The sequence below is a fragment of the Notothenia coriiceps genome, unplaced genomic scaffold, assembly GCF_000735185.1.
Source record: "Notothenia coriiceps isolate Sejong01 unplaced genomic scaffold, NC01 NC01_scaffold00000339, whole genome shotgun sequence".
NCBI lineage: Eukaryota > Metazoa > Chordata > Actinopteri > Perciformes > Nototheniidae > Notothenia > Notothenia coriiceps.
The window spans coordinates 6,035,742-6,049,738 of NW_011333040.1; the positions used below are offsets into that span (position 1 = coordinate 6,035,742).

Sequence of the window (13,997 nt, forward strand, 5' to 3'; positions counted from 1 at the left end):
TTTGTAGGTCCAAGTTTCTAACGGAACTAAACTGTAAAAAGGGTACGTAACTTCGTAGGAGTAAAAAAGGTAAATAAAAATTCATTACCTAGTAGAAATTCGATTTGGTAGTTTTTGTTAGAAGCTATGTTCCGTGTCTACTTTTTCAGAGTAACTCAAATATTTTAATTACTTTTATAACAGTAAAAACCAACGTAATGAGCATGGTTGGAACAGTTGACAGATGGATCTAAAAGATTTTTTTGTAAATCAGACTGGTTAGCGCCCAGACTGAAGATTGAGATTTTGGTCAGTCTGGCCATCTGTTCAACACTTGAGAAAACATTTGTCAACAAGTAATGAACAGATTTCCATTCAATCTATTCTATAAATCTATACCCTTGATCTTCGATCTATTGGGCATCAGGTCAAACTTTCTTTTTTATTAACATTTGGTCAATTACAATATTTCCCAAAAAGCAATGACTGAATTTCCCAAAAATGTGTTGCCCTACTAATTAAAGTATATTTCAAACAACATCTTTGTCTTTTGGACGCCAAACTGCTTGTACACAAGAAATATCAGAAACTATTTGGCAGATTTGACATTTCACTAAGAACACTCACCCTTCCCAGAGAAATCACAATTTTGTTGGGGACAAACATTGCAGTCTTTGGAGGCTGCCATCAGAGCTTTAGGGTTTCAGTTTTGTTACCGTCATCCTGACAACATATCTTTTAAACATTGATAATGATGCCACTTACTGAAACATACACAGACATGCACGTGTCCGTTTGCGATCACACATGGCCAGCAATCTACAAAATACATAGTGATTATTACTGAGATGGTAATGCCAACTAACAAATCAATGTGACTCCACAGGGAGGAGACATACTGTGTAATAGCACTTTGACAGCAAATTATTGCTTTGTGGAACAATTGCCTGCCCAGTTACAAATGTCAGCAGTTTTAAAAGCGTGTTAGGTCATACAAGGTACCACAATAACAGTGATAACATGCTTCTTTATGCTCATTATTGGAAAATACTCTGCGCTTGAAAGAGAATTCCAGCAGTAATATGCACCTCTTTGTTCCATTCTTGCATCGCATGTTTGATAGTGTGAGCTAAAAGAGATAACGAGTTGACATTTTAATTTCAGCGTATCACTCCCATCTTGTAGTCTTGTTTATGTGCAATAACACATCATTACAAAGACGAACCATACTGCCATTAGCATGCCTTACATTTAAAATCCCATTACGAGAACACTCAAAGTAAAAGAAAGACAGAGCCAATATTCTAGATATAATGAACCACATTTGTCGTACAGAAGGAACATCTAAATAAAGTTGATTAAAACTGTATCATTTGTAAATATTTGTATACATAAAAGCAGCCTTGGGCCATGACATTAGTCTGAGTAAACGCCATGTTGAATCAGAAATAGTTTATCCTCTTGTGAGGAAGCGCACACTCTGGGTGTTTCTCAATGTCGAGGACGCTTGCTTGGTGGGACATGTCTTCCGAGTCGTGGTCCTTCAGAAGCGAGGCAAGAATCCTTCCTGGCATTCAGAGAACGAAGAATGGAACAGGCTAGCAAGTGTGCAGGTGTGCGTCATATGAGAGGCCAAAGCTTTTGGAAATTGGTCTGTGCGCAAAGCATTGTGGGGATTTTAAGACCGCGGAGTCTAGCAGCCTCAAAATTTCCCACAACGAAGTACGCCGGCCTCGGTAGAATTATATGCTGGACATTGGGACACTCAATGACGTATCCTTGAAATAGTGGCTCTGGAGCAGCTTTCCTCGACATTGAAAACATCCACTCCCTCACTAACATTTTGGCTTGACTATTTTCTTGTTAAGAAAAGTAGTGTATTTTTCTTCAGAATTGTCTTTATTTCAGTTAAAGTTATAAAACCAGTTTACATAGACAAATTAATAAAATGCATCTAAATTAATTTAACAGTCTTTAAAAACACACAATTTCAAAGTAATCACCATTTCCTTTTTTCAGACCTGGAAGCCATCTTGTGCCAGTGCTCAAAGGGGGAGCACCATGGATTGACAATAAGAACTGGATACAGCGTCGGAGGCGGGGTCTCGTTCTTTCCTATGAGAGCCGCTCATTGGCGCATGAAGTCAAAATGGCCCAACTTTCGAGAGAGCGAAACGTCACAGATTACCCGTCATGCTTGGCTGTCAGAGGAGAAGAACCCGTATGTGGGCTCACAGAGCATGCGCCCCTTAAGCCCCGCCCCCCGGCTCCCACTCTCGGCTCACTAGAATGAATGGAGAGAAAATAATTCTAGATTGGTGGAAGAGAGGTTGGGAAGAGAGGGGAGGGGTGGCATTTGTGTGTGTTCCTTGCTGGTGAACGCAGCACCAGGCATGAAGTTTTTGTTTCTGTAAAATAGTGGCTCAGTCAGTAGGGGCTTGGACTGTGAGCCGTAGGGTCGCCAGGTTCAAGTCCCCGACCAGACCTAAAAATATGGAGTCTGGACTACTTGGAGAGGTCCCAGTTCATCTCCTGCCCTGCCGTGGATCCCTTGAGCAAGGCACCGGACATGCCCCTTCCCCCCTCACTCCCATTGCTCCCCGGGCGCTGTACAATAGCTACCCACTGCTTCTAGTACTAGACTCCTGGTACTAGGATGGGTTAAATGCAAAGAACAAATTTCACTGTGTGTGCTGTGTGCTCTGCATGTGTGACCAGTGGCGGTTCTAGACCAATTTAACTGGGGGGGCCACTGGGGGGCCAGTTATTATAACTGGCCCCCCAGTGGCCCCCCCAGTTAAATTGGTCTAGAACCGCCACTGGTCACACATGCAGAGCACACAGCACACACAGTGAAATTTGTTCTTTNCTTTGCCACACACACACACACACACACACACACACACACACACACACACACACACACACACACACACCCGCATATATATATCATTGTGTCTGTGAATGAGGCCACAAGAAATGGGTGTCAAAGTGCGTGGGAGGAGTGATTAGTTTTGTTTGCACGGTATTTGTTCAATTTTTTCCATGACAGCAGACTGCATGTACTGGCAGAGCCGGGGGAAAAGCTGCCCTCTCTGCCAAAGCAAACAAAGGGACTGAGTGTGTGTGTGTTTTGTGCGTGTGTGTGTGTACACTTTTGTGTTGTTGTGCAACAAAGTGTGTGTCTGTGATTCAGAGTATACTGTGTGCTTTCAACAGATGTGCGAGACATGGATATGGATTTTTCCTTGCAATTCGGTTCTAGCCTCTCTGGCAACACACATAGTACATATAACACAAACACATACACCCCCCCCATGTATTCCTTTTATTTTATTTTGCCATCATTGAAATACTTAAACACCTTCTTTAGACACTTATTTTTGTGCCTGTGAATGGATTTGAATGCAATCCGAACCTCTGCCTTGTTTTGAGTAACATTTTTTCTAGATTGACGGTTGATACATTTGTGCTAAAGTGGGCACAGCCAATAAGAGTGACTTATTCCTGTTTTTTTTTTGTGCAGAATCACTTCTCCACGGCCAAGTTTACTGAACTACTCTCATGATGGAGTGATATCGTCCCCACTGCAGAAGCCCTTGGACCTGAAACAGCTCAAACAGAGGGCTGCTGCTATACCACCCATTGTGAGTCACTAGTTAAACTTTCTGGGTCTCATTGTGTATTTATTTAAAATATTCCCCTCATACATAACACAATAGCAATGTGCGTGATATTTTTCCAGGCTTTGAAAGTCTCTTTGACACAGGTAGAGTTTTGTAACAAGTCTGATTCGACACACACTACCACTTTTTTGACTGCAGTAGTATCGATGCTATCCCTGTGTCTCTGCTCTCAGAGCAGGGCTCGACAGTTGCCATTGGCAACCATTCAGAAAAAATGTCAACCACTTCTTGGCCTTTGGTTGCCATCCGTTGCAACCAGTTTTTAACATAAAGAAATAAGGACAGCAAACAGCAAAATGTGCACCCCAAAGTAGATAAATGTTTTTTCATTTTTGAGGGATCTGTGAAGAACATGACAACAGCTGCACTACTGGTGTTTAGGATACCAGCAATTGAGAGTGGACAAGTTTACTACCACTTAAGTTTCAAATAATTGTGTTAATTACTTATTGTAAAGCATTTGAACATTCTTTTGTGTCACATTTTCATTATTAAGGTGATGTATAACTGTATAGTAGTCTTAATTATTTAAAATATAAGGTGACTAAAAATGGCAAACATATTTTCAGTTCTGGCAACCAAAAGCTGATGCCTGGTTGCCAGCCTGGCAACCACTTTTAAAAGATAGCGTTGAGCCCTGTCTCAGAGATAACGGTGTACAACGTGGAATTGTTTAGTCATATTTGTATGAAATAAGCCAGCCAGATGGAAGCTGATGGGTAGATTGCTTTGTGGGGAAGAAATGAGATCCCACCCATTAGGGAAACTTTAGCTTACCAAGAAACAAGAGATGTTCATTAGCTATCATGTTTATCAGATACTGTATGTGGCTAACCATATGTCAAATGCCAGGTAGGCGTGGGCTTCTGTTATGTGTGATTTTAACCTTTTTTCTTTCCCTCTCATCCTGTGTGTAGTTGCCAGAAGCCGCCTTGCAGGCCGTTCAGCGGAGTGGTGGCAAGTCACTGCTGCCCCCCCACGCCCTGGCATTGTACCAGCAGCAGATCACCATGGCTCACGGGGAGTCCTCTCAGGAGGTCAAAATGCAGCAGCAGCAACAGCTGCTCTCGGGCCAGCCCGGCAAACAGCAGCCGTACACCATGCAGTCGGAGAGAGACAGAGAGGCTCTTCACAGCATCAGTCCTCGCATGCGCCCCCGCAGCCCCTCCACCAGCGACAAGGATGGTACGCACACCTCCGGCATAACAGAAATACCAGTCACAGTCAGATGGTTTTTCATATATGTTGCTTTCTAAGCTGCTTAAGTTACAAATGTAGGAACACCTCACACACTTTCCAGCATTTGTCTTTTTCCCAAGCCATCATTTCATTATCTGTGATCCCTTGTTTTTGGGCTGTATATATGTGTGTTTATAACATGATACATTGCTAAAGTTGTCTCAAAGGATACATGGATTCAACATTAGCACTGTAAATGCGGCCCATGAAATGTTCAAAAGAAAATGGAGGTTAATGAATGTGCTGCATATTATACGGTTTTAGGAGCATTTGATCTAGTTTTACTTAGTTGGTCCTTGCTACAAGTTATAACCTTCAAGGCTGTGGTCTCTAGTGTTTAGGGTATTCAAGTTTTTCTGGGACACTCGTGGAGAGGCAACTGATAAACGATCTGGTATTGCTATTGACCCAGAAGGGAATATAGTCTAGTTTAGTGCACTTACTGTGAGCGTGTGGAATGTGAATCTCTGAGAGCACAGTGTAAGACTTTTAGCAACAGTCCCGGCAAAGACAGGTCTTTTATAACCATCTTGGCACAGCAGCTGTGAACTACAGCAACCATTTTCTCATGCATTTTTGGAAAGGAAACGGGCACAAAAAGCTGTTTGTAGGGTACCTTACACAGAGGCAGGTGTAGACATATTTACAAACTACATTATAGTTACTATTAAGTCTCATTTGGCTGATAGCTCAGACTAAAGTCACCATATGGAAATAGCAGTAACGTGTAAATGTAGTTAGCACATGTTTCTGTGTGAGATAGAACAATCTGTGAGGTGCGATGATCTGTGGTGTGTTTGTGTCCCTTCAGAGCTGGAAGGCAACGAGAGGTGGTTACTGACCCTCCTGCAGGGATTAAGTAGGTTCACCCCTTGCCACACCATTCCCTTTTATTTAATAACACCTTAACCACACTGCAGGGTGATCACCTCCTCTGTTAGATTTACTGTGTGTACAATACATTAAGCAGAAGCTTGTTATGTATGCTGGCGTGTTAATTCAGTGTTGATATCACCCTGGCTGGGATTAGGCTTGAGGGGTTTTCTGTGCTCACAGACAACAATGACATTGGTGTTGATGACAATTGTTGTTGTTGACATCAGTGAGTGGCGGCTGAAGGACAGCTTGTTAGATTAGGGGAGGTCTATCTGACCGTTGTTGCTTTTAGTTCTGACTTTCTGTGTTGTTGTTTCTTCAGAAAAATCCCGGTCTTTCTCTCCGCACGGTGAAGCTAAGAAGCAGGCGATGGGCCCCGACGACCTGAGGACCTCCAACATGGGTCGTCCCGTTCTCTCCCCCTATCCCATGTCCCCACGAGACATGGTCAAGATCAGTCACGACCAGCACCTGCTCCACTTCAACTGTGAGTCCTCTAATCTGTCCCCAAGTGCATTTTTGTTTATTTTTATTTTTAGTAGGGACAAGTCATTTTTGTCAATACTTTAAGTCAAAATGTTTAATATTTGATCTTGTGAAAGATATGCTATTTTAGTTATCCGATTATATTGAACATTCAGTCAATCTAGTCGAGCGAAAATGTCATTTTAGTCAAATAACATTTTCTTGAACCATTATCAGGCGAAAAACAGGGGTTGATTGATTAAGACTTCAACTTTGATACAAGCATTCTTTTTTACTCCACTTCTCTCTGCCAAAACTCAAATCAAATCTCATAATCACTTCTGTCCTCCAGCGTTCCAGCAAACAGGCCACCCCTCACTGCCTAATCTGCCACAGGACAGTGGAAGGCTAGCAGCAGTGAGACCCCTCACGATGCCTGATCCCCCTCCTCTTATTTCCTCCTCCAAGCCAGGAGGCTCCATCACACAGGTATAGCCCAACACAAATCAAGTCATAGTTGGCCCAAAGCAATTACCTTAAAAAACATGTAATCTTAAATCAATATGAAAATACAGCATGGAAAATACAAAAGACAATACAAATAAAGCACCATTATGACCAAATCCTTGTCTTCCAGGGCACCCCAGTGCAGCTGCACAGCCCTGCTCATGGGCTGGACCACGGGAAGATGACCCCCACACAGATGGGGTTGTCTTGGATGGATCCGAGGAAAGTGGGTGAGTAAAATTGTGCAGTGGGAACAATTCACTTTAATATTTATTTCCTGCAAGTTGCCATCAACTTTGTGATCAGCAGAGACATGTCTCCTCATTACTGTCCCTTGTTTCCAACTCTTGCTCTCTCCAGGCGGTCCTTTCCCCGTGATAAAGCAGGAACAGTTGTCTCCTCGAAGCTCTTCCTCTCAAGCTGACAACATGCCAACCCAGGGGTCGCCTCACGATGGTGCCTCTGGACGTGGTGGGTGGCTCACCTTGTCTTATCTGGTTCTATTTGATTTCTATATACAGTAAACTGGTATTGAGATGTTGCTCCTGCATTTGTCCTTTTCCTGTTTAGTGGGTAAAGATGATCAAAGAATCTTGGAAAATATCACTTCATGAAAGATTTATTTGAAACTGATTACACTTTTGCTATCAAGGAAGATGCCATACACCCTGGAATAACAAAGTCAAATCACGAGTTTTCCCACATGTTTAGTTCAGCACTGTCATGCTGAAAAGATTAACCTCCTCGGCATGACAGTGACCTGAGGCACACACAGCATGGACCACACTGGGAGGGACTTTGGGAGAGTCCCTGAATGTACGGTACTTGACTGGCCCAGCCTGAAGTTAAAAATCTCACTTGAATATCGGGAGTTGAGTTTAGTGAAGCTCATCTAATCTGCAAGAGCTTGAGAGGATGTGAAGAATGGGAGAAACTGCCCAGATTCATGTGTTCAGAACTAGTAAATGCTAACTAGAGTAATAATATACAAAGCTTTAATTCCTGTCACTGGTGCTGCAACACAGTTTTCCCAGATACATTTGGAGAAGTTAATTTAGCCACGCTTTCACTCTTACTTACATAGATAGTGTTTGGACAAAACATTTGAATCATTAATAATACTCTAAATTCATTTAAGATTGCGTAACGTGATTGATACAAGCTGTGTATTTGCTTTGATTACAGCTATGCTCGCATGCTTTTGGCCAAACATGCAGAACACTTTGCAACTTCTATTGCCAATAATTGTTTACATTATACTCCACTTTAACTCATTTGAAGGATGATTTGTTTTGACTTGCTCTCTTCACAGGTTCTATTCCAGCAGTTCAGGGTGGTAGTATCACTAAGGGCATCCCAGGGACCAGAATGCATCAGGATTCCCCAATCTCCTACCGAGGGGGATCCATTACTCAGGTGAGCTTGATGAAAAAAAAAAAGATGTACTCATTGTCAGAATCAGAATACCTTTATTAGTTCCACGGAAGGGACATTTGCGTAGTTACAGCAGGAAAAAGAGCCACAGACAGCTTATTGTTCAAATGTTAAATATGTGACATGCATTAAAAAAAAAAGTACTAAGTTATTATATAATAAAAAAATTAAAAGTTACATAATAAAAAAAAAATACACATCCTGTAACAGTTCTTAGGAGTGTGTGTGTGTGTGTGTGTGTGTGTGTGTGTGTGTGTGTGTGTGTGTGTGTGTGTGTGTGTGTGTGTGTGTGTGTGTGTGTGTGTGTGTGTGTGTGTGTGTGTGTGTGTGGTGTGTGTGTGTGTGTGTGTGTGTTTGTGTGTGTGTGTGTGTGTGTTGTGTGTGTGTGTCGTGTGTGTGTGTGTGTGTCTCTAACTAGGGGCTGTGTTGTCACCATCAATCTACACTAATCTGTGTTCCAGCCTTACAAAAAAATATGCGGGGTTAAAGCAGTTTTCTCTCAAACTTGCTGCACAAGAAAGGGATAAACCATTAGGGCAATGGTGTGTAAAACATGATAACAGACAGTTAAAGCATTATCTAAAAACCTCAATAAAGGCTTTGTATGTAGAACAAAATGAAAGTTGGTACAGCCCTAGTACAAAACAGGTGTGAGGATATATGCCAGTCTAGCTTTTTCTCTCTTTCTAGGAAAATCCTAGTAAAGATTTAAGTAGATCTGTATATGTTTGCTATTTCTGCTATGCTTCACATTGTACACTTTTTTAAATTCCTTCAATTTTAGTTTGAGAGCTAAGGAACAAATTGAGTTAAAAAAACATATATTTTTAAAGTACATTTTTGTACTTTTTGGTTGGGGCGTCCTTGGCATTTCCCTTCAAGATATTCCTCGGCTGCTAGTTTGATGATGGGAACCATGATCCAAAGATAATACCTCACACTTGGTTTTTACTCTCACTGTAACAGAATCTCCCAAATGTGAAGTTCTTTGTCTCTCTGTTGTGTGTGGCAATCCTTTAACGTCATTTGTTAAGAGTATTCTGCTGACAGTGTTCACATTTGAGTAGTGCATTACGACAGAAAACGTTTCTCTTCCCCTTTTGTTTGAATAACCCCTAAATAACCTCTGAAATTGATTGAAATAAGTCAGTTTTGTTAAATGATCAGCTGTAAATGAGCTATTATGTAGGTTTAGGAGATACTTTTTGTTATATTACAAATTATATGATATTGCTAAGTGTTTCTTCTGTGTTCAAATGTATTTCTATCTCCGAAGGCTGATGGCTGTAAATAGTGAACTGAAACTGACTCTATTAAACTGTGTTAGGGTTCATGGTAGTAGCAGCTTAAATGGCTGGTACATAGACAACCCACAGTCGTAGTTGTTCACTCCCACACCTTTTTCAGATAGTTAAAACTCGTTCTGAACAAATCTCTTCTGTCACTTAACCCCTGCCCACACAGTTTAAAACTTTGGTTGTTAACCAATCACCTTTGTGTTACTGGCCTTTGATTTGTGTACTTAGGATAAAAGAGAGAGCAGCTGCTGCGGTGTCATAACCACAGTGCAAAAATGACCCGGGCAAGGTTGCAGAATTCCAGGAATATGCAAAGAAGAAAAGTTCCATTAGAATTAACAGGGGGTGAATATCAGGGTTATTCGTTAGGCTGTAGTAAACATGTCACATGCAGATAGAAACTAATCCTTAAACATTTCATTAGCAGAGATAATCCATGTGTTTGACAAATCCAGCCATTCCTTTTTCAAATAAATACAGTGTGAACTGTGGTGAGTTAGCTGGCTAGCGTTTTAACCAAGATACTAAAAATGTTATTTTAAAATGTGGTTTGGCAAGTTGTGATCTGCAAATACAGATTTAAAATAACAACCCATTATCAATCAGGTTTTTCAACAAAGAATAAATGGTTATAGTTTTAAAACGATATGGTATAGCTGTTATATATGGTAACAGCTAGCTAGAAAAAACTAGCAGAAGATGTTACCAAATGAAACACTGTGGGCCATATCATACAAAACATTACCATATATTCACTTGAATAATCCAATCAACACTTGCATGGTCAGACTGTGCATTAGTTTGAGCTGCACATGGGAGAATGAACTGTGAATGCAATGGGTTGTAATTTATTGAATTCCTATTAAATGGGATGCTGGCAAATTATCTTTAAATGTGATGAGAGAGCTGAGTGCAGTGCATATAATCCCGTAATAAATAAGATGTTTAATCATTGTTAAATTTAGCGAACATTTTCTGACCCGTTGCAACCCTACACCCTAGCATCTGGTACACACTGTACTGCGTCTGTTCCCTATTTAATATATCTATTCTCTCTAAACTCTTGTCTGAAGTCACTGTAATATCACATCCAACTGGCCTACAAGGGAAAACAAGTGTTGAGGGGCCTGTTATCCACCATGCTGGATTAGTATGGAGAAGGTGAAAGCGATAAAGCATGATCGTTACCGTTGTCGAGGGACAGCTCGATTATAACTCAGAGAAGTTGCACTTTCTTTGGGAGTACATGAGGACTGCTCTGGTCAGTGCTACCTGATCCTGTAAACTTAACCCTACTGGCCTGGCCTTCAACCTTCAGCTGTGTCTTCTTGGAAAAGCTGCAACCAAAAGACAAGAAATGTGATCCCAGGCAAACTGTGTCTCCCACTCACCGCCCACCGCTCTCTAACAGTTTAGACATGTGACTCATACTCGGGGTACGAGTGATGTGACTCAAGGTTTTAACAAAGCCTGCTGTCGTATATTGTTACACCTCCGCTTCTTCATAGAGTACTACTTTTTTTTTTTCCGCAGCTGTTTGTTTTTGTTTATTTATTTATTTGGATCACTGTAATCTCTCAGCATTGTAACATCACTCTCTCTGGGGCACAAACAATTCAAGAAACAGAATACATGTTTTGCAACACAGGATGCATTACAGGCTCCAATTGCATCCAAGTCTACATTCCTGAAAGAAGGAAAACAAATATAATTGCCAGTCATCTACATTGGTCACCCAGACCATAATAGTGTTGTTGATTTAAACTGCACAGTGACTTATTCAAAGCTATTTCCAGCTGTTATCTTAACTCATTTTATTAGGGGCCTTTATGACAGAAATATGATCATCTTTATTTTATTAAATAGCTATAAAACAGTGACTTTTCTCATACCATTTATTTTTGGGGGTTTGCTTCACTAGCAGCCAGCCTATGCATGATGCTCCCAGAGGAGGCAAGTTCAAGTGCATTTGCAGAAAATAAGACTTGATTGTGTGAGACTTTTAAAGGTGGTTCCAACAGAAATAGGTCTGTAAATGGCTAATTGTAAGGGCCGTCCTCTTTTGTTAACAGGGGACACCGGCTGATGTGCTGTATAAGGGAACCATTACCCGTCTGATCAGTGAGGACAGCGCCTGCCGAGCTGAGAGGGAACGGGACGAGGCGATATCTAAAGGCCATGTGGTTTACGAGGGCATCAGTGGACACATTCTCACATATGACCGTGAGTACATCAACTTGGCTGCAGTATGTTTTATGCCATGGCCAAGCATTACTTTCATTTTTGTATAAGATCTGGTACAAGCCCAACAAATCACAATGTTCTAACTTGACCTTAACTTTGAATCATAACTGAACCTCGGCAGGGATCAAGGGGAGCTGTTATTTATTTATCAAAGAGCTTGAATTGGTGTTAAAATGTAAAAAAATGTGTTTTCCTTACATTTTAATTTAACATCTCAACCTCTATGTTTGAAACAACATTCAAATAAATTGCATTCTACAGCATACATGAAGACAGAATGCTTCCAGCACTCCACATGAGGAAGTGAAAATACAATGATAATTGGCTATTCAAACAATATTGTTCTGCATTGCTGAAACCGGTTCCAGGCAATACATACCAGTCACAGTGTATTTTGTACATGATTTTAAACTATAAGATAATTGATTTTCATAATTGTGAAGTTAGTCTAAAGTTCAATACTGGGTGGGCTTAAAAAGTCTTAAACATTCTTTAAAGTGTAAGAAACCTGCTTTGAGTCATTGAGTGAGTACTATCCCTTAACTAAGAGGTATCATTAAACAAATCCTAGTTGCATCTCTGTCTTTTGCAGGCCCACCTTCTCAGAGCATTAAAGATGAAGGCAGAGGCCCCGGGCAATCTGCAGAACTTCTGGGTCTGAAGCGTCCTTATGACATTATGGATGGAGGCATCTCCAGAGGACTGCCTATGAGGGATTCACTGTCTGCTGCCAACTGTGAAGGTGAGAGACCGACCTTATCACTCTGTCACTCCCACAGGGAGAAAGTAAAACCATGGTTCTACCCTTCGTGACAACTCTCATTATTGATGAATTCATTGACCGTAGTCTAACATCTCACTACTCCTCATCCTGCTCAGGTCTGATTGGTCGAGCCATGCCTCATGACCGGGACAGTCCACACCACCAACATTACAAAGACGCTCATCACATCCGTGGCTCGATCTCACAAGGTAAGAAGACTCCTCAATATTAAACATATTGCCTCCCTCCATATTCTTTCTTTCTTATGATGGGAGACCTTTTTTCTTCAAGTTAATTCCTCTGTGTTTTTGTTAGAAATCTTGACATCATCTAGTCTAAATGTAATCGCCAACTAAATATTGTTTTTCAAAATAACACAAAAGGGTTGAGAAAAGTATCCAAATGTTAAAGCAGATTGAATTGTTTTCTTTGTGTGCATTATTTGTGTTTTCCCTGAACACACTAGCTTATTCTGTCCCACTTCATCAGACTGTCCTCCCAGTGCTCAGTCAGCAGAGCTTCAATGAAAGATAGCCTTTTTTCTTATTTGCTTTCAAGAAGCAGATTGTGCCAGCTTACCAGATCTCACCCGCTGGCAGGAGTACTTTCATGTTGATATTCATGTTTATCTGATACCAGTAAAGTCGGATAACCATCTTGTCTCATCTTGCCAAGAGATAGAAGTAGATGCTCTCAGGACCCCTGCTGGTTCAACTGAGCTGATATAACCCAATCAAAATCTTTCTTCATCTCTCTCGTGTCTTTCATGTCTTTCTCTACTCCACTCTTCCAAAAAAGAAAAGAAAATGCTGCCCACTGTTGCTTGAAGAAAAACAAAAATATTGACATGATTTGTATTTATTTGTACTACAGGTATACCTCGTCATCTAGACCCTCAGGATGGCTACCTGAGGAGGGAAGCTAAGCAGATGAAGAGAGAGAACTCCCCACCCCGCGGGCCCGGGTCTCTTTCGGACCCAATGAAGGGCTCCATGGTGCCGACAGTGAAGGAGGCAGGGCGCTCCATCCACCTCATTCCCAGGGAGCCTGGCAAGGAGGGCATCATAGCACAGGTACAAACACTATGATAACTCATGCAGAGGCTTTCCTTAATGTTTGGCATCCTCTATGCTTTACTGATCATTTCCTGTCGGGTTCAGGGAACACCCATGAAGCAGGAGCCATCCGGTTCAGGGAAGCGTCACGATGTCCGCTCCATCATAGCCAGTTCACCACGTTCCTACCACAACCCAGCCTCACACCTGGAGATGCGGGCTGAGAGGGGCCGCTACGAAGAGGCGCCAAAAGGCCGGCCCAGCGCCGTTGTCAGTACAGCTAGCAGTATCGCTCGCTCTTCTCCCCTTACCCTGGGGTCAGAGCAGGGAGGCAAGTCCCATCATAGTCCAGGGGGCTACGAGGACAAAGCCGCCTTAAGGGCCCCTTACCCCGGGCCTTCGCACCGTGGCTCCCCTCTGTCCAGGGAGGCAAGCCAAAGGCAACACGATG

General features: G+C 41.8%; 1 protein-coding gene across 1 annotated transcript in view; it reads left to right on the plus strand.

Moving 5' to 3' along the window:
* Positions 1-13,997, plus strand: part of LOC104950346 (nuclear receptor corepressor 2-like) — a 40,665-nt gene that overhangs the window by 13,683 nt on the left and 12,985 nt on the right. Inside the window, exons 2-14 of the mRNA XM_010776857.1 lie at positions 3,506-3,626; positions 4,583-4,850; positions 5,716-5,763; positions 6,103-6,267; positions 6,598-6,734; positions 6,883-6,982; positions 7,113-7,223; positions 8,065-8,168; positions 11,557-11,707; positions 12,300-12,470; positions 12,608-12,700; positions 13,365-13,564; positions 13,652-13,997. Of these exons, the coding sequence (XP_010775159.1) occupies positions 3,506-3,626; positions 4,583-4,850; positions 5,716-5,763; positions 6,103-6,267; positions 6,598-6,734; positions 6,883-6,982; positions 7,113-7,223; positions 8,065-8,168; positions 11,557-11,707; positions 12,300-12,470; positions 12,608-12,700; positions 13,365-13,564; positions 13,652-13,997 (2,015 nt within the window). The remainder of the gene's footprint in view (positions 1-3,505; positions 3,627-4,582; positions 4,851-5,715; positions 5,764-6,102; positions 6,268-6,597; positions 6,735-6,882; positions 6,983-7,112; positions 7,224-8,064; positions 8,169-11,556; positions 11,708-12,299; positions 12,471-12,607; positions 12,701-13,364; positions 13,565-13,651) is intronic.